General features: G+C 32.9%; 3 protein-coding genes across 5 annotated transcripts; all 3 read left to right on the top strand.

The window, feature by feature from the left end:
- The first annotated feature begins 2,559 nt into the window (after positions 1 to 2,559).
- LOC126664336 (DUF21 domain-containing protein At1g47330) lies at positions 2,560 to 8,401 on the top strand. Of its 2 annotated transcripts, XM_050356687.2 has the most exons (12): positions 2,573 to 3,263; positions 3,572 to 3,648; positions 3,757 to 3,840; positions 3,941 to 4,054; positions 4,147 to 4,233; positions 4,417 to 4,556; positions 4,646 to 4,733; positions 5,275 to 5,348; positions 5,546 to 5,733; positions 6,691 to 6,956; positions 7,287 to 7,333; positions 7,985 to 8,401. In XM_050356687.2, exons 1-12 carry the CDS (start codon positions 3,080 to 3,082, stop codon positions 8,208 to 8,210), a joined length of 1,575 nt encoding a protein of 524 aa, XP_050212644.1. In that variant the 5' UTR covers positions 2,573 to 3,079; the 3' UTR covers positions 8,211 to 8,401. The 2 variants fall into 2 exon arrangements, with proteins under 2 accessions (XP_050212645.1, XP_050212644.1); XM_050356688.2 differs by lacking the exons at positions 7,287 to 7,333; positions 7,985 to 8,401 and having other exon boundaries at positions 2,560 to 3,263; positions 6,677 to 6,875.
- A 96-nt stretch (positions 8,402 to 8,497) lies between these two features.
- Positions 8,498 to 13,592, top strand: LOC126664333 (probable methyltransferase PMT28). Its single transcript, XM_050356681.2, has 8 exons — positions 8,498 to 10,155; positions 10,271 to 10,420; positions 10,668 to 10,938; positions 11,040 to 11,132; positions 11,667 to 11,841; positions 12,506 to 12,748; positions 12,865 to 13,059; positions 13,158 to 13,592. Exons 1-8 carry the CDS (start codon positions 9,262 to 9,264, stop codon positions 13,354 to 13,356), a joined length of 2,220 nt encoding a protein of 739 aa, XP_050212638.1. The 5' UTR covers positions 8,498 to 9,261; the 3' UTR covers positions 13,357 to 13,592.
- Positions 13,593 to 14,725: 1,133 nt separating this feature from the next.
- On the top strand, positions 14,726 to 19,137 carry LOC126664335 (S-adenosyl-L-methionine-dependent tRNA 4-demethylwyosine synthase). Of its 2 annotated transcripts, XM_050356686.2 has the most exons (9): positions 14,726 to 15,672; positions 15,771 to 15,886; positions 15,967 to 16,142; positions 16,709 to 16,899; positions 16,989 to 17,075; positions 17,444 to 17,601; positions 17,677 to 17,887; positions 17,981 to 18,129; positions 18,926 to 19,137. In XM_050356686.2, the coding sequence occupies exons 1-8, from the start codon at positions 14,797 to 14,799 to the stop codon at positions 18,119 to 18,121; spliced, it is 1,956 nt and encodes a 651-aa protein (XP_050212643.1). In that variant the 5' UTR covers positions 14,726 to 14,796; the 3' UTR covers positions 18,122 to 18,129; positions 18,926 to 19,137. The 2 variants fall into 2 exon arrangements, with proteins under 2 accessions (XP_050212643.1, XP_050212642.1); XM_050356685.2 differs by lacking the exon at positions 18,926 to 19,137 and having other exon boundaries at positions 17,981 to 18,433.
- The last annotated feature ends 4,810 nt before the right edge of the window (positions 19,138 to 23,947 follow it).

Genomic DNA, 23,947 nt, shown 5'->3' with positions numbered 1-23,947 from the left:
CCCAATAATCAACCATTACACTTTATTTTAGGGCCTTTTATCACTAAACCCTTTTGCACAAAAACGACTAAAATACCTCCAAAAATCATTAATCATCAAAAATATAAAACCAAATTCAATCAAAGCCAATTAAATTTAATCAAAGTAAACCCAAAAACACCATCCAACCCCCTAACCGGTACCCACCCGCCGCCTTCAGAGGAGTGTTCTAGTATACTATTATAAAAATGAGAGGTGCTTCAGTGTAATTTTTAAATGTGAAAATCTAACTAGTGAAATATATCAAATCTCATATATTAAAAGTAATTATCTAAATTGTATTTTGATTTTGATTAATTTTTTTTTTGTAGTTCTACTTCCAAACAAATCTCTCCAACATCTCCCTTAGCAAACCCTAGTCCAGCGCCGTCTATCTTAATTAGGAGGTGATTTTGGCTAATTTTTGGTCAAAATCACCTCCCTATCCTCCATTTTCTCTACTTTTACTTTAAATAAAGGCTTAATTACTTAAAAAAAAACTCACCTTATAATATTTTTTCGTTTATACCCTAACCTAGAAAAAAAATTCATTTGTACTCTTTTTTTGATTTTTCGTTTTCAACTGTACCCCAAAGTATTAAATTAAACTTTTTTCATTTAGAAAAACATATAAAATAGTCCTTCATTTTTTAACCTATATTCTAATTAGATTTTAATGTTATTAATAATACAAAAATACATTCTTCTTTGAAAAATTAACCTTATAATAATAATTTATTTTATATTAATTATCAATAACTTTTTCAAATTAAAAAACGTAAAAATAAATGCCTTTTACTTAAAAAAAACAATTTACGCTAATTTTTTTAATTTTTTTCCCGGATCTCAGGCGAAGAGGAGGAGGATGAGAAGAGGAGATGTTGCTCCTCTTCTCAGGGAGGAGCAGCAGCTCCAGGCGAGGAGCTGTTGCTCCTCGCTTCAGGCGAGGAGCAACTGCTCCTCGTTTTTCCGACGAGTAGCACATCACTACTCGTCGAAAAAACGAGGAGCAGTTGCTCCTTGTTTTTCCGAGAAGCAGATCTGCTCCTCATCTAAGGAGCAACAGTTCCGAGGAGCTGCTGCTCCTCCCTGAGAAGAGGAGCAGCAGCTCCTTTTTTCAGGCGAGGAGGAGGACCTCCTCGCCTGAAATCCGGAAAATAAAAAAAAAAATTTAAAAAAATATTTTTATCGGATTTTTTATCGGATCCATAAATCGAAAGAGTAAAATATTGGGTCAGAATTTTTTAAATAAAAAATTTTAAAATTATTAATTTTTAGGATTTATTTGAATATTTTTAAAGTTTAAGGATTTTTTTGAATTTTTCAAATAGAAAAAAGTATAATATAATCCTTCTATTTAATTGTGTTTAATAGTTGCATCCTTTAATTAATTAAATTGTCAAAAAAATAAATTTTGGGGTACAGTTGAAAACGAAAAATCAAAAAAAGGGTACAAATGAATTTTTTCCTAGGTCGGGGTATAAACGAAAAAATGTTGCAAGGTGGGATTTTTTTAAGTAATTAGGCCTTAAATAAATGGTGGTTTTGTTGTATATTATTAGTCATTATAATATTTTTTGCCTTTTTTGATTTCTACCCTTTATGGGCTTTTTCCTTTTTATAGAGAGTTATGCAAGGTTTTCTACTCCGATATTTCGCGTTCCAAGATCACTTGGTGATTTTTCGTATAGAAATCGGCCAGAATAGGTGCGTCGTTGAAATTCGGAATTTCTAGCATCTCCTTTGGAAGATTAGTTTACAAATTAATTTTTACGGCTTAAATAATATATCCTTATATTTGTTATAGATTTGAAGTTTTTATTATTTTTGTTGTAATTTTATATTCGTAAATTGTGCCCACTTTATTTAGGTTTATTTTTAGATCTAGTTTTTGTGGAGTTGTTTTTTGGGTGACACAGTTATTGTCGAGTAACCCTAATATTCTATAATTTCTGACCCGTTTATTGTGGTTAGAACTGAGATTCTTGTAGTCGAATTTTCATCTATTAATGAAATTAGGGTTAATGTAAAAAAAAATCACGAATTTTACACGTTTTCTCATTTTAATCACGCAGTTTAAATTTTCTCATTTTCATGCACGAGCTACCATTTTTTCTCAAATTCATGCACGGTGTTGAGGTGACACTCATTCATTGGTGTATAATGACCTCCACCTCAGCGAATTACACCAATGGGGCTGTGACACCTCAGTATCGTGCATGAATTTGAGAAAAAGTGGTAGTTCATGCATGAAAATGAGAAAATTTAAATTTCGTGATTAAAATGAGAAAACGTATAAAGTTGGTGAATTATTATGACATTAACCTATGAAATTATATGTTTGGAAAAAAAAAAGTAATTATCTCAAAAAAATATTAAATTTTCAATCAACATGAATAAAAAGAGCATGTTTTATTAGCAGTTAGACCTATATAAAAGAGGAGTATATTCGTATTCCTTATCCTAGTTGGGTTTAAAATAGTGGTTTCTATAGTTTACAGAAACGTCCCTATCCGCCGCCAAACCAATGGGTTCACCACTCGCCAATGGCTAACAGCTAAATACACATGTTACGCTTCATTATTACCCAAATAAGATAAAAGGAAAAGTTGAGCGAAAATTCGCAGGATGTCTTGACATCAGATCTCACTCAAATTAATTCACATCATTACATGCTCTTCATTATCATAAAGAATCTCTATATTCTCCATATAATTTAGTTTGGCAGATCGAGTAGAAGACATAAATATTTTATTATTATTTTTAATTTGTTTATCAATAGAATTAGGATCGGTGGAATAGAAGGAGGAGATTCGGTATTGGAATTGAAAAACAGAGTATCAGAGACAGCAAAGAGAATTTTGCAGATGATAAAGTGGGACCAATCCAACTATTTTGATTTTTGACAGTTCCGTTATGGATATTATTGCGTCATTTCGTTAGGTACACAATAAAGAACACACACAGTCAGAAAAAGAGAAACGAAGCTCCCAAGGCAGATTTAACAATTTCAGGTTCCAATTCAATTTGATTTGATTGGTATTTTTAGAGTGAGAGGTAGATGGCGGGTGACGGTGACGTGGGATGCTGTGGGACAGAATTCTGGGTGTTTTTGGTGGTAATAGCAGGGCTGGTCACATTTGCTGGCCTCATGGCTGGTTTAACGCTTGGTCTCATGTCTTTAGGTTTAGTAGACCTTGAAGTTCTTAATAAAGCTGGCCGTCCTCAAGATCGTATCTATGCCTGTACTCTTTCTATTTTTATCTCCTGCAATTCAGTTTCTGATTTCCATTATTTTCATTTCATTTATTTTCATTCTTTGTGTGTTTCTTATCATAGTCATCATCATCATTTTTTTAAGAATTGCTTCTATTCTTTTGGTTTCATGGGAAACATTCTGAATTATCCATTTCTTTTCGTTAGCAATATCAGATTAGCTGGTTACTTACTTTTTTACTATTGGATTATGCAAAAGCAAAATTTTGAAGTTTATGGGTATGAATGGATTTTTGCTGTTTTTACTTTAAAGCGATTTGAGATTTTCTGTGGGCAGCAAAAATATTGCCAGTTGTAAAGAATCAGCACCTTCTCCTATGTACTCTTTTGATAGGCAATTCTTTAGCCATGGAGGTAACAAGTGTTTTGTTTTCAACTTAATTAAACACTGTTTTAACTGCTACTTACTGTTAATTGTTTCTCTGAATTGTTTGGACCAATTATTTGTTTTTTCTCATTTAGACCCTTCCTATATTCTTGGACAAGATTGTGCCTCCTTGGGCTGCTATTCTGATATCTGTCACTCTTATACTAATGTTTGGAGAGGTAAACTTCATTTGTTAGATACCGAGGGCAATATATGGTCAAATTAATAATTTTGTACCGTATATTATATTTATTTGCTTGTTTATGCTATGTTGATCAGATATTGCCACAAGCAGTATGTACTCGTTATGGTTTGAAAGTTGGAGCGACAATGGCCCCATTTGTCCGTGCTCTTCTTATACTGTTCTTCCCGATTTCTTATCCAATTAGCAAGGTGTGGTCAGCTGGGTAACTTGGTTGCCTCTTTCATTTTTAGTTCTCTTGCATTTATATTTTATGGGATATTAAATGCCATGTCTGGTGCAGTTCCTGGATTGGATGCTGGGCAAGGGACATGCTGCCCTCTTGCGAAGAGCAGAGCTTAAAACATTTGTTAATTTTCATGGCAATGAGGTATTAAATTTAACTTGAGCTACTTCCAAGTTTTCAAGTTTGAAATATGTAGTAGCGGGTGATGTTAAGCGGCTATCCACCCTAGGGAATATGTTCCATACTCTAGCAAGCCCTCACAAATGGCAGTCCAAGAGCTTAATTGTTTTTCTGCTGAACTAGTGCATATATTTTTCCATCATATAGGCAGGGAAAGGAGGAGATTTGACGCATGATGAGACTACTATAATTGCTGGGGCACTTGAGTTGACCGAAAAGACAGCAAAAGATGCCATGACTCCCATATCGAAGGCATTTGCTCTTGATCTGGATGCAACTCTTAATTTGTGGGTTTGTGAACTTGTTAATTACATTTAATCTTTTAATTATACTAGTGTTGTTAACCCTGCCATGTTTCTCTATTTGTGCAATATAGGGACACATTGAATTCAATAATGACTATGGGTCATAGTAGAGTCCCAGTTTATGCAGGAAACCCAAATAATATTATTGGACTTATTCTGGTAATCTTATATTCTCTTTGTGGATTTACTTTGTTTTCCGTGTTTTCGCCATCTCATAATTGCTTCTCCTGCGAATCACATAGAATGGTAGGACAGAACTTATCTTTTTACCACGTTTTATCATAGGACATTTTTTAAGTTCATCAGTGTTGATCTTATTGATTTAGGTTCTTTTAGTGCCATTTGCATTTATGCTAGTGATGCCGCTAGCTGCTGTACTAGCTGTAGAAGCACAGGTTACATAATAACTTCTGTGCTGACCTTAGTTTACTTTACACAAACAACAACTAACAATGATGTTCCGAGGTTATGATTCCAGTTTTGATCTAAACTTAAGACAGCAATAAAATAAGATAAGATTATGATATTTGCAACCTAACAAAGAGCAGAGTGTATTGAACTTAAGTGATTCAATTTAAATTCAAACCTTTTACATCTTTTGTCACTTATTTTTGTCTTTTTGAGGTTAAGCACATCAGAAACACTAACATAAATTGTAGCTTTGGTTTACTAGCTATAATTGACACCTTTTTTTCTTCAGATTAAAAATCTCTTAACAGTTGATCCAGAAGATGCTGTTCCACTAAGAAAAATGATCGTACGGAAAATACCTCGGTAGGCCTGTTATAATTTTTCTTCTAATTTCTATTTCTTAATAATAATAAAAGAATCTGTGCTACAAGTGAGACATAACATATGATATGAAATATGGTTGTAGCTTGAAGCCAATTGTTTGAATGTGTTTTTAGTTGTCCTGTGCTACTAGCAAGGGGTTTCCTTACTCTTTTCGGTCTCTTGCATTTGTTCTGTAGGGTTTCAGAAGACATGCCTTTATATGATATTCTAAATGAATTTCAGAAGGGCCACAGTCACCTTGCAGTTGTATATAAAGATTTAAATGCAAAAACAGAGACATCAAATAGAGATAAAAGTCGTCAGCAGTTCGAATTCAAGGATAGTTGCAGGAAGCAGAGGGGCAAAGAGATATCATCTAAGAAAGGTGAGAATGTAAGATAAGATAAGATAACAGAAAAGCTGTAAATGCTTTTTACGCGATCACCATTTTGTCATATACAGTTAAAACTCTATCAATTAATGCCCTTGGAACCACCAAAATCTATTAATTAAGCGAGATATTAATTAACCGATAAATTAATGATTAGTATCAATTTATATAGTTACTTAATACTATATTAGTATAGATAAATTTATGATCAAGTAATTATTTTTTAAATGAAGTACCCAATTTACAAAGCACCCTTCAATCTTCCACTTTATTTATTATGCTTCATTGTTCAATGTATTTTTATATTGCTGTTGTCAAAGTAAACCCAAGGTGCAATTAGTTCCTTTGCATGACAATGGAGTCTTTTTTAATCATTCATGTCTTATGTAATATATATAGAATTAATAATTTATATTTTACCTGGGGTCTATATAAGTAATCAAAAATGTATTATCTTATAATTTTATCGAATTATTAATTTGGCACGTTATCCCTGAGTCGAGGCCGACCAAAAATATTATCCAAGAGAGATTATTAAATAATCGAGTATTAATTAATGGAGTTTCAACTGTAGTTTAGAGTTGAAATTATGCCTAACTTCATGGTTTGCTAACTCTCAAATGACTTCTGCATATCCAAAATTGTAAGAAATAATTTGTTGCTGTTGGTAATCTCCTGACCTTATCTCATTTCGTGCTTATGTGACTGCATTCCTCACTGCTGAATCATTAAAAATCTCTTTGTAATATGGATAAAGTTTAACTTCCTCGTGCATTTTATCATCTTGAACTTACATTTTTCTCACTGGTAATACAACTAATGTCTCTTCATTGCTTACTTATGATTCTGTAATCAATACTATAACATGAATCTAGCATATCCCAGCTCTTTTTTTTTGTACGATTTGTGATTTGTCATTGCTGATACTATCTTTTAGTTGGTTATTACCAGATGATAGCGCAGTTGGGCCCGCTGCTGCTGCTGAAAAAGTAAGTGCTGGTTTCAAGTCCCATGATCCTCAGACTGCTTATGAAAAGAATGATGAAGGTCAAAAGAGAAAAAAGAGTCCACCGCCAACTCCTTCCTTTAAGAAACGGCATAAAGGGTGTTCATATTGCATTCTGGACGTTGAGAATTCCCCAATTCCTCAGTTCCCTTCCAATGAAGAAGTAGTTGGTGTAATTACTATGGAGGATGTGATTGAAGAACTTCTTCAGGTAAAGATTATATCTGCATATTTATCGATCCTGTTGAAACCTTTCTTGCAGCAATGATGTGACTGTGACCTTTTCATGATACAATACCATCTTTGATAGGTTTTGGACTTTCTGGTTATGGGCTCGGTGGTGCTTCTAGTTTAGTTTTCCAGGATGATGCTATAATTCATTATGCTTAAACTAAATTTTATACAGTGTTGCTTGTTGTAACACTGTATACTGTACATAAGTAGCTAAAACTGCTTTCCAGTTTACATTGGATTTTTGTTGTTGTGATTTTTGATTTTTCTATTCTTGCTGATCGTTGTCTGTAATTTTTTGTCTTGTCAGGAGGAAATATTGGATGAAACTGATGAGTATGTCAATATTCACAACCGGTTAGTATTCGTTCAATCCTAATACCTCCTGCATTCATTCTCTTATGTAACCTCTGCTATCGGTTCCTTAATTTGCTGCAGTAAGATGTCGGAATATCTGGCAGCACACCGAAAATAGACCTATCATTTTTTTCCGAGTCATCTATATTGTGTTTATCTAGACTCGAAGAATCATTAGTCTATACATGAACATGACCCAATTAATAATCGTGTTTGATAATCAAAGTCAAACCCGAACCTCTTGTAACACGAGTTACACGGCAACACACATAAACTCGTTGAATTAAATGTATTATTGGATCAATTTATTTACAGTGACTTATAAATCTATTTAATTATTTGAATAATTTATGAATTTATTTAATATAACACAAATTAATTTATTAATATCTATTATAAATAGCATAATAATTTTACATAATAATATTTATTCATATTTGATCATGTTTACACGGGTTAGGCATGTTTTATTTGTTTCAACATGAAATTAATTGCGTCGTAAATGAATTGACCCATTTATGACACAAACTTGTTTATATCAGTTCCAAACCTGCTTAACTTTGTATTGATCAGTGTAATTTATATGTGGGTATCGTATAATCGTGCATGTCATTGTCTACCCAAAATGATGATTTGTGTTTCATAATGCAGGATCAGGATTAACATGAATGCATCTCAAGAAAAACCTTCCAACTCAACATCACATCCTTTGGTGTATGGCACCTCTATTGCCGGCACATCTATTGCTGGCACCGGAACACCATCCACGTTATCCACAGGTCCCACGCCAACTCTTTCCATCTCAACCAGCACTTCCTTGGCCGGCTCACCAGCAACTACAAACCAAGTTTCTGAATTCATTACTATGAACATTTAACATAGATCAAAATCGAAGGACATAGATAGGAACGAGCTCGGGAAGCTACTAATCGACTGTAATTACATAGATTTGGTTGCTACGTGGAGGAAACAATACATAAGAATTCATCTAGACGGTAATGCCTGGCAGATATTAATTAACTTTATCTTAAAATAATTACAGTTACAAGAATGTTTTGTTCCTTGCTACCCGACTCAGCTTCGATTTAGATGGGGACGAATCCGAACTTAAGTAGTTCTGCAATTGATAGTTTCATTACAGATAACAAAATCACTGAAACATCAACGATTCACCTTTATCGCACTTTTTTCGGATTAGTTTATTATATATAATTTTTAAAATTCAGAATATGCTTTTGGCAATTGAATTTTAGGAAGAAAAACTACAAATTTCAGTTTCTTACAGAGGTAATTTTGGAGTTTTAAAAATAATATAATTTTTTTACAAAATCAATAAGTTAAATGCCAAATTGAGGCGCAGGAATTGTTGGGTATGTGAAATGTTGATTGGTATATGTTAGGATCCACATGATGGATCAATTAGGCAGTCAGTAGCAAGCACAGGTATTCAGTCTTTTCCGCTAACAACGCTATCTGGTCTTTACGCATTATAAAATCTGCATTTCAAAAGCACCAAAAGACAAAAATAAAAGAAAAAACTTTAACAACTCCAAATTTGCTACCCACAATTATTTGATCCTAAATCGATTTTTTTTGAGAATTGCTGGTGTGTTGTTCCCTGTACTGGAATTCCAAGCTTATAGGAAAAAGGACATCATCATTGGCTGTATTTACTCATTTTTACACTACACTTACTTCAAATTTGCTTTGCTTAGTCTACAAGGGTAGTCAACTTTTTTTCCTCTTTAATCTAACATTTTATTTATGACTTATCCAGATTCGGATCTAAATCCACTACACTTCTTACATAAATCCTCCTCTCTCTATTTTTGGCGGGATTTGTTTCTGTTCATTGCATTTTCTTGATAGATTAAAGAAAATATAGTATACTTCTTTGTTCGTTACTTGCTTTAATCTAGGTTTTAGAGATGGCTATAGCTAGGCTTGTTCGCCACGCCAAACGCCCATATGGGTTTTGTGCAAAGATGACGGCAGTAGCAGTAATGGGTTTGTGCTTTATATTTGTTTGGTCTTTCTTCTCTTATTCTTCCTCTTCTGTTACTACTCAACGAGAAAGCTTTGATGACATTGCTGAACCGGTAGCTGCTTCGGGCAATAGGGCAAGCAGCAATTCAAAGACCCTGTCTAAAGCGGATGAACCAGAAAAGCATGAAGATCACAAGGTGAAAACTGAACCCGGTTTAGAATTAAGTACAGATGAGAAAAGTATAAATACTTCTGTTTCTTTGTCTGTCAATGAGCATAAGTCTTTGCAAAAGGAAAGTAAAGAAGCATTAAATGAGAAAAGGAAGAAGGGTAAAGATGGTATTAGGAACAAGCCTAATGGGGTGGCAAAAGATGGTGATAATGATGTTCAAGAGGAGTCTGAGAGTGACGAATCGGAAAAAGAAGAGGAGGGAGAAGTTGTAGTTGATGGTAGAGAAGAGGCTACTGATGGTCAAATTGAAGGAAATGGTGACGCGGAAGGAGAAGATGTCGGTTTGACTGAAACTATGGATCAAGAAGATCTGGTGAAGATGGTGGAAGATGATGAGAGTGGGGAGTCACTTAATACAGGGAAGAAAAAAAGAAAATTTAAAGGTCCTCTGTTTGATCCAAAAGCACATTATAATTGGAGATTATGTAGCACAAGAAGTAAGCACAAATACATTCCTTGTATTGACATTGAGAGTAGCAGTGGAAGGCTGCAAAGTTATAGGCATACTGAAAGAAGTTGCCCCAGAACATCTCCAACATGTCTTGTTCCGCTCCCTCGTGATGGTTATGACTCTCCCAAGCCCTGGCCTGAGAGAAAATCGAAGGTATAAAGTTCATACACCGGAAGTCTAGTATGTTTATGCCATAAATTTTGAGTATGTGGAATAGTGAGGTGTGCTTGATGTTTTGATATAGCTATGTTCTGTTATTTGTTTGCAGATATTGTATAAAAATGTTGCTCATCCAAAACTTGATTCATTTATTAAGAAGCATAGTTGGTTAGTCCAGTCAGGGGATTATCTTACGTTTCCCGCAAATCAATCCGAATTCAAGGGTGGAGTTCAGCATTATCTTGAATCCATTGAAGAGGCGAGTTCTCTTTATATCTCATCTTAAGTTGGATTTATTTGTATACTTCTTTAACTTGCAATTGTATGAACATTTAAATCAGAAACTCTTTGCTTAGCATATGTTTGCACTTATTCCATTTTTGCAATAACATTTCAGCTAAGCATTGCCGTTAGCATTTCTTTATTCATCCCGTATAACAATGATATTATAAAAGCTGATAAAAAGATGAACACATCTAAAACCTTTTATCGGTGTCGGTTAATAGATGGTACCAGACATTGAATGGGGAAAGAATATACGTGTAGTATTGGACATTGGGTGTACAGATTCAAAATTTGGGGATTCTCTCCTTGATAAGGATGTGTTAACATTATCACTGGGCTTGAAGGACGACCTGGTTGATCTAGCACAAGTCGCTCTGGAGCGGGGGTTTCCAGCAATTGTCAGCCCTTTTGGAACTAGAAGGCTTCCTTTCCCAAGTGGTGCTTTTGATGCTATTCACTGTGGCGAGTGCAGTATTCCTTGGCATTCCCATGGTTCGTCATTTATTCAATTTTCTTTTCTTTCTTGCGATGTTGGAGTCCTGATTATGTCCTGTTGGGATTTTATCTTATGAACTTCTCAACTGCGTTTTTAGGCGGTAAGCTTCTTCTAGAGATGAACAGAATTTTAAGGCCGGGTGGTTACTTTATTCTGTCAACTAAACACGACAACATTGAAGAAGAAGAAGGTTTGTCTATATTTCCTTTGATCCCCTATTTTTTGTGAATCCTGCAGTGCAAATAACTCTCAGGAAAGTTTGGCAATTATGCCTTCTATACATTCTTTAGCTCATTAATTTGCTAACTTATAAGCCTCTTATGATGGATGAGCTGGCTCAAGTAGCCTATGGTCTGTAGATTGTAGACTGGCCTTGTTGCATTTAAAATGGCTAGTAGGCCATCTCTATTATCTTTATCGAGTTGTATCTGATACTAGCTATATGTCAACAATGTAGTCAAACTATAATTTGCTTAAGAATGCTCTTGCAAGCTTTATCGAAATTATTTTGACGCATGCATAGTTTACTTTCTCAAAAAGAATTCTTTGGTGTGTGCTAACATACTAATAATCATATGCTAGACACTACTAAATATAAAGCGATCAATTACTTGTATGCAATTTAGCTGTCCCCTGTATTATTTTTGTGTGCTCCTTTTTTTCCTGTTCGTAATTGAAGAAAACTTTTCTCCCATATTTACCCTAATACTTGTTTGCTTTCCAGCCATGATCACCTTGACAGCATCTATCTGTTGGAATATATTAGCTCATAAAACTGATGAAATTAGTGAAGTGGGTGTTAAAATATACCAGAAGCCTGAGTCAAATGACATATATCAGTTGAGAAGAAAGAAAAACCCACCTCTGTGCAAGGAAAACGAAAATCCCGATGCAGCCTGGTAAGCCTAGGCAATCTCGTCTTACACATACATCATCTTGTTTTGGCATAAAAATGGCAGTCAACAACTATGCTGAGTTTCTTCACTTTAAACCTTGATTCATCTTTTTTTTTTTTGCCTTAATCTAAGATCATCAATTGCTTCAAAATTACAGATGCATTTTAAGCTTATATTTGCACATATTATTATGAGTATAAGACTCCCTCGTCCTTCTTTCTCCATGGTTTATGCGACCAAAGCCAAATCCCCATCGAAGTCGGCTTATAAGTATTATTTTATGTATCTAAAATAAATCACTTTAGCAACCTCATCTCTGGTCACAGCTATTAATTTAGTTTCTCATTTGAATTGAAGGTCTTTAAAAACTTAGTGGCACTTATGCAGAAGTTGAGTCTTTTCAACCTAATTAATGCCTTTTTTTTCTAGTCTAATGATCCTGACTGGCTATTGATAGATTTTTCAAACCACCAACATATATTTTCTTTATCATTGACCAAAGCAATTAAAGATTGGAGCAGACACAAATTCCATTAAGATGAGCATTTTCAGTACTCTATAATTTTGTTATATAAGCAGCTCCATTTTGCTGATGTTTGCTTTGCTAATTGCCACTTCTAATTCTGATGCCCATGTATTTGATAATTGAAACTTTCTCATTCATTAGGTACGTTCCTATGAAGACTTGTTTGCACACAATTCCATCATCTATTGAACAGCAGGGGACAGAGTGGCCTGAGGAATGGCCAAAGAGGCTGGAAACTTATCCGGACTGGATGAACAATAAAGACAAGTTGATAGCGGACACTAACCACTGGAGAGCTATAGTTGAAAAGTCTTATCTGTCCGGAATTGGTATTGACTGGTCAAATATCCGTAATGTTATGGACATGAAATCCATCAATGGAGGGTATGCAAACAAAATATTTGAAGAATTTCATTTTCTTGTTCAATGTTGCATTGCTTGTTTATATAGTCAACTTTCATATAAACATACTAAAAGTGTAGTCTTGACGCGGAAATCAGGTTTGCTGCTGCTCTTTCGCAACAGAAGGTTTGGGTGATGAATGTTGTCCCTGTCCATGCACCAGACACACTTCCTATCATATACGAACGTGGACTGGCTGGCGTCTACCACGATTGGTGTGAATCCTTCGGCACATACCCGAGATCATATGATCTTTTGCATGCTGATCATCTATTTTCGCGGCTTAAGAACAGGTTAATATCACATTTTACCTACTCCCTTCATTACAATTACCTCAAGCTCTGTTCATATCTTCAAATTTGGTGTTTGCTCATAGAAACATGTTGTGCAGGTGCAAGCAGGCAGTGTCAATTATAGTGGAAATGGACAGGATATTAAGGCCTGGTGGCTGGGCAATTATACGTGAAAAGGTAGAGATATTGGAATCAGTAGAGGGAATACTGAAGAGTTTGCATTGGGATATTCGTATGACTTATGCTCAAGATAAAGAGGGTATATTATGTGCACAGAAAACCATGTGGCGACCTTGAATCTCTGTATATATCAAGTTTTGTTTTTATTATGATTGATATCACTTCAAAATGGAAGTAGGAAGCGAAGGTTAAGCTTTTTTTTTTTTCCTTTTTTACTTAAGCTGCCTTCCTAGCGGCAAAATATATGGATTCTTCATTTTTTGAGCTATGTAGGTGATCTTAAACCCCCAACTAACTGGATACTTACCTTGTTTTCAGCTGTTGGTTTGTAACATATCCATCATTTTAGCTCATCTCTCCACTTTTTCTCTTTAGGTACTCCCTCCGGTCCATAATATTTGTCGCATTTGTCTTTAACACAAGAACTAAGAAAATAATTAATATGTCTTAATTTATAAACACTTTTACTAAATTAACCCTACATTGAAACTTGATTACATTTATTACTATCATTTTCATTTGTTTGTTGTATTCTTTCAATAAATTAATGGGGGGCAAACATGGAAAAATAGTAATTAATGCTCTCTTGATATTATAACATGACAAATATTATGGACAAAAAAAATTTCTCAAATGCGACAAATATTATGGACCGGAGGGAGTAATAAATTCACTCACTTTCATGTCCTACTTTTTTACTTAATCAAAAAATTGGTCAAGTTCAGTTGATACATTTTTTTTTATTAATTATGTTTGAAGTTGGAAATAAAACAACAAACTCAGCTCAGATTGGTACAAATCCATTTGAAAATTTGAACTGAATCAAAAAATCAATCATATTGCCTTATTTGATTTAGTTCGGTTTGGTTTGAAATATTAAAAATCCTTGTAAAATTGGTTCGCATTTATTCTGAGTTTTCTATTTTTGTTAGGTTCAATTCGAATGGAATGCACATCCCTACTTTCACAACTACATATTTAGTCGAGGGAAATTCTTACCTAGACCTGTTCCATGAATTTTCCATGCACCTACCCAATGAGGTGTTAGAAAAATCTAACATAATTTTCTCTCTCTTCTCATTATTTTTTCTTTTTTTTCATTTTTCTAACACCTTATTGAATGGGTCCATGAATTTTTCATACACCGGGTTTAGGTAAGACTTTCTCTTTAGTCGATGTAAAAGTTTGTACTAAAACTGTGTATTATGTTTTTCTTCTTCTTTTAAAATAGAAACCTAATTTGAAATTTAATTGGTCTATCAGATAATTTAGTTGCAGAGAGGAACCAATAGTCCAATGACAAGAAAAGTCAGGGAGCAACATATTTAAAATTTGTTAAGACGTTTAAACGTTAGGATTTTATGTCGTTTTTGTATCACAGCAAGGTAATATGGGCCGTAACCTTACTTTTTGAAGATATAGGCCCATAAAACCCATTGGGCTGCTCAGTTCCCACCACAATAAAATTGCAAAGCCCATGTCTCTTCTTCTTCTTCCTTCTCAATAGAAAGCTTCAACAATGAAGTGAATCAGCTAAATTACACCACGATCCTAAACATGTTTCTATCATCTTACCGCGCTCGCTTAGCTCTCCTCGCTCTCCTCTCCGCCTCCACTCTCTACTGCTTCTACAAATCACGCCGTCTCAAACGCCTCAAACTCAAAACCTCCTTAAACCCTAACGCTAATACTAACGTCGTTACTTCTTCTAACACGCATAATAAAGGTAAGCTCTTATTTATTTCACAAACAGGAACCTCTAAAACCCTAGCGCAACGCCTACATATTTTGTTTGAGTTAAATGATGTTTCATTTGACCTAATTGATGCCAAAGGCTATGAACCTGAAGACCTTTGCAAAGAGAATTTAGTGATAATTGTCGCTTCTACGTGGGAAGACGGGAAACCGCCTTTGAATGGTGATTTTTTAGCGAATTGGCTTGCGGAGAGTGCTGAAGATTTTAGAGTTGGTTCTTTGTTGCTTTCTAATTGTAAATTTGCAGTTTTTGGTGTTGGGAGTCGAGCTTATGGCGACAATTTTAACGCTGTCGCGAAAGATTTTTCTGGGCGATTGAAGGCATTGGGAGCTAAAGAGATTGTTGCAATTGGGGAGGGTGATGTGGATGGAGGTGAGCTGGATGCGGTTTTTGATGAGTGGAGTGGAAATGTAGTTAAAGTTCTGAAAGGAGGGAGTTTGGAGAATGGGTTTATTGGCTGTGAGAGTGATAACGAGGATGATGTTGTTGATTTTGAAAGTGATTATGATGATGAGGAGAATGGTGAGGTGGAGTCAGGAATTGTTGATCTTGAGGATATTGCAGGTAAAGCGCCTTCAAGGAGGGCGTCTAGTAAAGTAGTTAGTGAAGCTAATGGGAAGTTAAATGGCCCAAAAGAAATGGTGACTCCTGTTATCAGAGCCAGCTTGGAAAAGCAGGTATTTATGGCTATTATTGCTTCCATTTCCATGGCAATCGGACTTCTATACGCTCTATATGTTTACATTGTATAGCTATCATCAATTGGATTTTGCAGGGGTATAAGATTATTGGTTCACATAGTGGCGTTAAAATTTGTAGATGGACCAAATCCCAACTTAGAGGTAGAGGAGGTTGCTACAAGCACTCATTTTATGGAATTGAAAGTCACAGGTAATTGTCACTTAATAGATCATCTGCTTGGTATTGGTCATTTGCTTGTCTTGAAATCTGAAGTGTCTAGATTAAAACAGGTGCATGGAAGCAACACCTAGTTTGGCTTGTGCCAATAAATGTGTGTTTTGTTGGAGGCATCATACAAATCCTGTAGGAAAGAGCTGGCAGTGGAAGATGGATGACCCTCTAGAAATTGTGAACTCTGCCATTGATCAGCATATGAAGATGATTAAACAAATGAAAGGGGTTCCTGGTACTTCCTTTGTTAATATTTCTGGTGTATATGGTCCTTGGGGGTTATGAAATTGATCCTAGGTTTACTATCATGCAAAAAATATATACTTCAGATAGTCTCAGTATAAGACATCCATATGACTTTCAATGAGTCCAAACATATCAATCTAAGAGACTCCTCATATTGGGACCTGAGTTTGATTAGAAATGCAGTTTCTAGTTTAGCTTACATATAATTTTAATTGATTTCAACTTACTAAGTTAAAAACTCAAAGTTACCATCTTATCATACTTGCTTTGGTTATGTGACATACAACTCATTCTACCATATATACTGTATGTTCTCTAAATTTTAATTAGTCATGCATGTATATAATATCCATCTTGAAACTTGTCACATAACTTTTGAAAAAATCATTTCTTCATTTGAATAGTTTTTCTGTAACTTAGAAGTGGATCATCTATCTTTTGTAGTTTCCTTTTCTAATAATATTGGCATGATTCATGTTGTTTTATTTCTTTCATGGTATTTAATTGTCAATAATGGCATGCCCACTACATGACTTCCGAGTTCTGTTGCTGCAGGTGTTACACTGGAGCGACTGAATGAAGGGTTGTCTCCAAGGCATTGTGCTTTGTCACTTGTTGGTGAACCTATCATGTATCCTGAAATTAATACACTTGTGAATGAGTTGCACAAAAGAAGGATATCAACTTTTCTAGTGACAAATGCTCAGTTCCCAGAAAAGATCAAAATGCTAAAGCCTATTACCCAGGTCTAAAGGCAATCACTTAAGATTTTGATGAAGATGATTCTGGATTCGCAACATTTTACTGAATCTATCATTTATTTTGATAAGTGCAGTTATATGTCAGTGTTGATGCTGCAACAAAGGAGAGCTTGAAGGCAATTGATCGGCCATTATTTGGGGACTTCTGGGAGCGCTTTATTGTGAGTGTTATTGCCATTGCACATCCTTGGGTGGTCTATTATCTTAATTGGTCTTTTAACCTTTTATCCAACATGGACTGATGAAAAATCTCTCTTTTATCCTTTACATTTTTTTCTTCAAGGGCAAAATGTTCCCTTGGTACTTCATAGGCTCAGGCTAGCCTCATTTTGCCTGAGTGAGAGGTTTTTGAAACTTTCAGTTTCTGGGTTTTATTTGGTATAAAAGCCCTTTACGAATCATCCACTCATGGATCCTGATCATATTTTCTTTCTTATAAATCTTAGGAATAAATTTGTGCTTGCATTTTTAATTTGTTTTTTCTGAGGGGAGGTTTGTTTTGTTAACTTATTCTGAAAAATGCTGCCAGGACTCCTTGACAGCTCTTAGGGATAAACAGCAGCGAACTGTGTATCGATTGACACTGGTGAAAGGATGGAATACTGAGGAAGTAGATGCTTATTTTAACCTCTTTAGCATTGGACAACCTGATTTCATTGAAATTAAAGGCGTTACATACTGTGGAACGTAAGTTAATTTTGCCATTAAAATTTTGTTGTCAATTAGTGAGTAGGTTGATGGAAAATCCTTTTCTCTCTATAGGTCTGCTACATCAAAGTTGACAATGGAGAATGTGCCGTGGCATGCTGACGTCAAAGCTTTTTCAGAGGCTTTATCTCTTAAAAGTAAAGGGGAATATGAGGTTGCTTGTGAGCATGTCCATTCATGCTGCGTCCTCTTAGCAAAAACTGAGAAATTCAAAGTTGATGGCCAATGGTTCACATGGATAGACTATGAAAAGTTTCATAATCTGGTCGGTAACAGCTACAATATCTTTTCTCAATGCGTCTTTCACGGTAATAGTACGCAGCTAACAGTAACATATTTTTATCTCATGAAAATTCAGGTTGCTTCTGGAAAACCATTCAATAGCAAGGATTACATGGCTGCTACACCTTCTTGGGCTGTTTATGGAGCAACAGAAGGTGGATTTGATCCTGATCAGTCTCGCTATAGAAAGGAGCGACATCATAAATCAAGCCGTTGACAGACCAGGTTAGAGTTTTGAATGAATACCAAAGATGTTGAAAGCTTTCATTCTTGGCCAATTTTTAGGCAAACTTCACACCTGTATAACAATTTTGCATTACATAGCTATAGATGATTAGTAGTTTAAATTATCTTTGTTTTAAAAGGTTGTCCGAGTTTCATAAATTGATTAAAGGTTGTAGTTCTGTATTTCATTAGAGGTCAATTATGTAGTTAGCTCAATTGAATTGAGAATTTACAAAACCTGAAAATGTTTTTGGGGGAGCATGGTCATAATATTCTGGTCCTCGTCATGGACAGATTCCAGCAAGTTATTATCCATAGCAAGCTGTTTAAATTTCTGTAGTTTCTTAGCAATGTGCAAGTTTTAATTTTAGTCAAACAGTAAGGATGAAGTCGGTAATGACTTTAGTTGGGTGACTAAAGCGAAATTTGCTTGAAATAAAAAAAAAAAATGGTTAATTCAAAGTTAACTGTCCTATACATATCTCGTGGTGCTGAAGCTTAAATTAAATGTAAACAGATCAAAGTTTTTAGTAATTGATATCAAATCTTAAACCCTCCCATAATAATAGCACAGGCCAATCAAACATTAGTTTTTTCTAGATTTTGATGGATGGTGGACACCAAACCTTTTTATTTGTGTTGGCTGGGTGACTGGGTCCCTTCTACTTCTGGATTAGCTCGTGATTTCCACCGTCTATTCTCTTGTGCTATTTTTTAGTGCTTCAATAAGTTTGTACTCGGTCTTTTTCTGGATGTATCGGAAATACGTTGGTCTCATTGTCCCTTTTTCATCTAGACTGGGCCGCAGACCTGTTTGGCCATGAATCAGACCGGTTAAAGTCGCACAATTTGTCAAATTTGGAGCCGTTCTCAAACCAAAAATCAGAGGGAAACCACTTTCGGGGCAGTTTCTCATTTGGTGGAACTGCAACTGCAGGTTCCGATTCCTAACCGATTGTTTCGGTTCTTTTCAAAAATTATATAGGGTTTGATTCTTCATTTATATATTATATATAAGAGTACGGATGGGTGGGAGGCGTGGGGACACGTTAATACTCCTAATATTATGATAATTCTAATTCAATTCTTAATTTAAGTAAATTTTTATCTTTTTAAATTAAATTATTGATTAAATTTGGTTCATTATCATGTTCAAAACAAACACTACAATTGTTTTTTTGGCAATTTATTAATTTACCTTGATACCAACGTGGACCAAAAAAGATGGCAATGGCTTGAAAAAATTTTGAGGATACTTTGATATCTATATATGAATTTGATATTCAGATATTACACTTACTAAAGAAAACATAATTATATATAATATGCTTTTCTCTGAGAAAACGTTAATAAATTTGGTTAATATATGTTGCTTAATACTAAAAGAGTCTCAAAACAAAAACTATACAATTATTTTATACATTTGGTAATTTGTTAATTTACTTTAATAGCAATGCCTAAAAATATAGAGGATGCTTTTAATATATATTTAATATGAGGCCTCGCTTGGTTCGTTTTATAGCAATTACATTTCCCTAAGCCAACTTATACAAAAAAGAATGAAGCAAGGAGTTTTTTTTCTTTTCAAAGCAGTCTTACCGTAACCACTACCGGGATAAATATTGCTTGTTTTGAGTTTTACTCTCCGGGAAGTACAAAATTGATTTTTAATTAAAAGATAAAAATATCCTTTGATAATTTTTCTATTATTAAACAAATAAATATTTTTTTAAATCGAGCAATAAATAATTTAATTTTTACATATTAATTCTTATTTTATGATTCAAGTACTATTTGAAAAAGTTTTTAAATATTAAAATTTTAAAAAAATTATTTTAATTTTACATAATATAAAATATTAAATAAAAATATTTATTTTTATTATAAATAATTATAAAATAATATAGGTATATTTTTTGCAATAAATAAAAATATTTTTTATATGAATTTTAAAAGAAAAAAAAATAAGGTTAAATTAGGAAAATAAAAGTGTTAGGGAAGTTCTACTTCCTTGGATTTTACTAGGGAAGTTACTTCCCTGGTCAAAGAGAAGTCAAACATCCAACTTCCCGAAAAGTATAACGTATAAATCGAACCAAGCAAAAAAAATTTGCTACTTCTCGGAAAGTACAACTTCTCTAGTCTATTTACCCCCAACCAAGCGAGGCCTGAATTTGATATTATTATATTACACTTATTACTATTTGAATCATTAGTATAGTAATATAATAAATAGTTTAAATTTAGTTTATAATAAATTTAATTAATATAATAATTTTAATCTTACTCATAAGATATTTTATAATTCAACATAAATTCTAACTAATCGATGTAACTAATTAACATTGATTAGAATTTTAAAATATGTTAGTATAATTAAATTAATATAATTAAGGTCAAACCCTCAAAAAATACCAAACCTTTACGATTTTTGTCAGTTATAACTAAACCTTTCAAAATTTGCAAATATAACCCGTTTTCGGCTAATTATGTTCCTTTTTATAGACATTTTTGAATCTGTTTGGTTTTTTTTATTATGATTAAACTGTTTATTATATTGCAACACGCAAATGTTTGGTATTTTATTGTGATTTAAATCTTATATACATGGTTGTCATGTTGGCAAGAAAACCGGTTTGATTCGAATTTGGCTGTAAAAGTAACATAATTTTCCAAACCGGATTATATGTGTAAATTTTGAAAGATTTGGTCATAACTGACAAAAATTGCAAAGATTTGGTATTTTTTTAGGGTTTGTCCTATAACTAATATAAATATATAATATTACACTTATTACTATTTTAATTATTAGTATAACTCACTAATCCAACAAAGACTTTAATATTAATTATACATAAAATATATTGATATAGTTATAATAAATTAAAAATAAATATTATTAGTATCAATTTAAAAAAGTTAATAAATTGAAATACTATATATATTTTTAACAAAACTCTAACTACTATAATATCCATTGCAAATAAATTTAATTTATATATAAATTAATAAGTCACGTTACGAACCACGTCGTAGTATGCAATGCGAAACTAGTAATTTTATAAGAGTACATATACAGCATGATTTTGATTGGCTAAATTCATTTTGAGACACTATTTTTTTAGTTTTTTCTATCTGGTTTTTCAAAATTTATATTTATCTAGTTTTTGTACTTATTTTATTTTGATTTTTTCAGATTTTTGATAGAAATAATGTATATTACACTCGTTGTGAAATGCATATGAGACTGAATTTAAATATTCATATAAGTCGATATTGGAAAAAAAGGGTCACGTCATCAAATTTGGAGATGGATCAAGTAAAAATTCATAAATGCAAGATCCTATTGAATAAAAACATTTGAGAAAGTCCAGATAAATAAAAAATATAAAAATATTTTATCGTTTTCAACATGGCAATTGTAAATCACTTAATGGTGACAAAACCACATGCTCGCAATTTCCGCCCACCATTAAATAAAAAACGAATAGTAGGAACTATTGTACAACAAATTCCGAAAAAATATCAGAGAAATAAAAAGTTGAGATGAGTTAAGTGTTTTTTATAAGAAAATTATATGGCAGTCCTTTTTTATTTTTATTAATTAATTTTTAAAAAATTTACACCTAATGTTATTTTGATTTTGATTTTAATTTTATTTTAATCTCTTTGAATCATCTGAATCAAACTGTGCCGGAATGAAACTAACATTTTATTGTATTAAATAGTTTTATTTGATTAATTAATATATTATTGTTTTAGTTTGCATTAATTTGATGTAGTTGATGTTGATTCATATGATAATCAAATCCATATATATTTATAAATATAGTGATTTTATTAGTAATAAAAATTAAATTAATACGAATATTAAATATTTAAGTATATTAATTAACTTAATTTTTTTAGTCAAGTCAAAATAAATTGATCTGGTATTTGGTCAGCCCTGTTGTACCCTGCTTTCTCATTTGCTTTCACTTCACTGGTTCAGGTTGGCACGAGTGGACCCCTTCACGCGCTATTTTGAATGTGTACACGATACGATCAGTCAGGTCCAGTAAATTCCAACTATCAACGTTAGTGATTGGTTAGCTTAGGCGGCTAAAGCCAATGGCGTTTGGTTGGAGGCCGTGAATTTCACGTGGTGATTACAAGTTAATGAGTTGGCATCCATTTTGGTACGTTGTCCATAATAATCTATACTACTCCCTCCGTTCTTTTTTAATTGTCTATTTAGCCAATATTGCACATACCAAGATAATGTTTTTTTCGTCTTAATTTATAAGAAAAATACGAATATAGCCCTATTAGTTAATAAATGCCTTTTAAATTAAAACATAGAGTCATTTATTAGGGATGGGTAAATTTGGAAGATAAGTAGCTAATATCACATGAGATTTTTAAATGGACAACTATTTGTAGACAAATAAAATTTGCTAAATGAACAGCTAAAAAAGAACGGAGGGAGTATAATTTTAGAGAAAGGGTCTTTAATTTTTTTAAGCAATTCATAATAGTGCTTTTCATTTTTAAGTCTACTAAGGTCTAAGAACAATATTTTTTATTTTTAAATTAATTAATTTTAAAATTTAATCATCACAGTCTTTGATTTTATACAGTTTAAAAGTTAATTGACAATAAAATAGAAAATATTTTTAACTAAAATGAATAAATATAAAAATATTTTTTCTCAATGTATAAATTTAAGGATCATTATGAACCTTTACTCATCTAATTTTTATAAACCATAGCCTCTCCTAACGAACATATAACCTTCTCAATCCCAAGCACTCACATGAATTTAGGCTCGCAAGAGTATGAGCTATCTATTAATTATATGGTAGATAATATATTGGATATAATTAAACTAATTAATAAATAAATATATTTCACAAAATATTATAAATTAATATAATACTCATTAATTATTTAATTACATTCAACGATATTGATTATAATAGATGATTCATAGTTGCAAATTAAGTTTACATAAAAAATTCCTTCTCAGCCCTCTATATTATAGTTAATGAATAACCAACTCCATGGACATTAGGTTGAAAATATATGTATATAATAATAAAAAAGCTGAACAACAAATAATATATATTTGAGCAAAATATTTTTATATTTGTTAAACAATAATATTTTTATAAAATGGTCATAGACATTTTATTAACCAAACTATTACCACGGTCGGAGTTATCATATTATTTTAGGCCAATTTTTATCTATATGGACAGGGCGGAACCAGCCTTATGGCTGAGGTAGCGACCACCCCCGCAATTTATTTTTTTTTGCAAAATTACTCCTTCAAGTATTTTTTTTAAATATGGTTATTTAATTTTCAATTTTATACAATTAGCCCCCTCAAAATTTATTTTATACAAATTAGTCACCCCATAGTAGAATTCCTAGTTCCGCCCCAGTATATGAATGGCGAAAACTTATATGATTACTCAACTAATAGCTAAATAAAAAATATTAGATCATATAGTTGGGTTAACCATACAATTTTCCATCATTCATATAGATACCAATCGACATAAAATGATCGAATGATATCCGACTGTTATAAAAATGATAATCATGAAACATTAGTAACCATTTTATAGTTAGGATTATAGTTCAATAACCGCAAAATGGTTAACCCTATATATGAAATAAGATTAGAGTAATATATTATTGCTAAACACAATCAAAACAATAATCAATATACGCTTAAAGTCATTTTCTTTCTTTCTTTGATGGTGTGTTATTTTCTTTTAGTTGGATCGGAAGAGTAAATAAATGAAGAAACTTCATGATGAACAAAAGCAAG

The sequence above is a fragment of the Mercurialis annua genome, linkage group LG1-X, assembly GCF_937616625.2.
Source record: "Mercurialis annua linkage group LG1-X, ddMerAnnu1.2, whole genome shotgun sequence".
In the NCBI taxonomy this organism is placed as follows: domain Eukaryota; kingdom Viridiplantae; phylum Streptophyta; class Magnoliopsida; order Malpighiales; family Euphorbiaceae; genus Mercurialis; species Mercurialis annua.
This window is presented reverse-complemented; position numbering and strand designations above follow the sequence as displayed.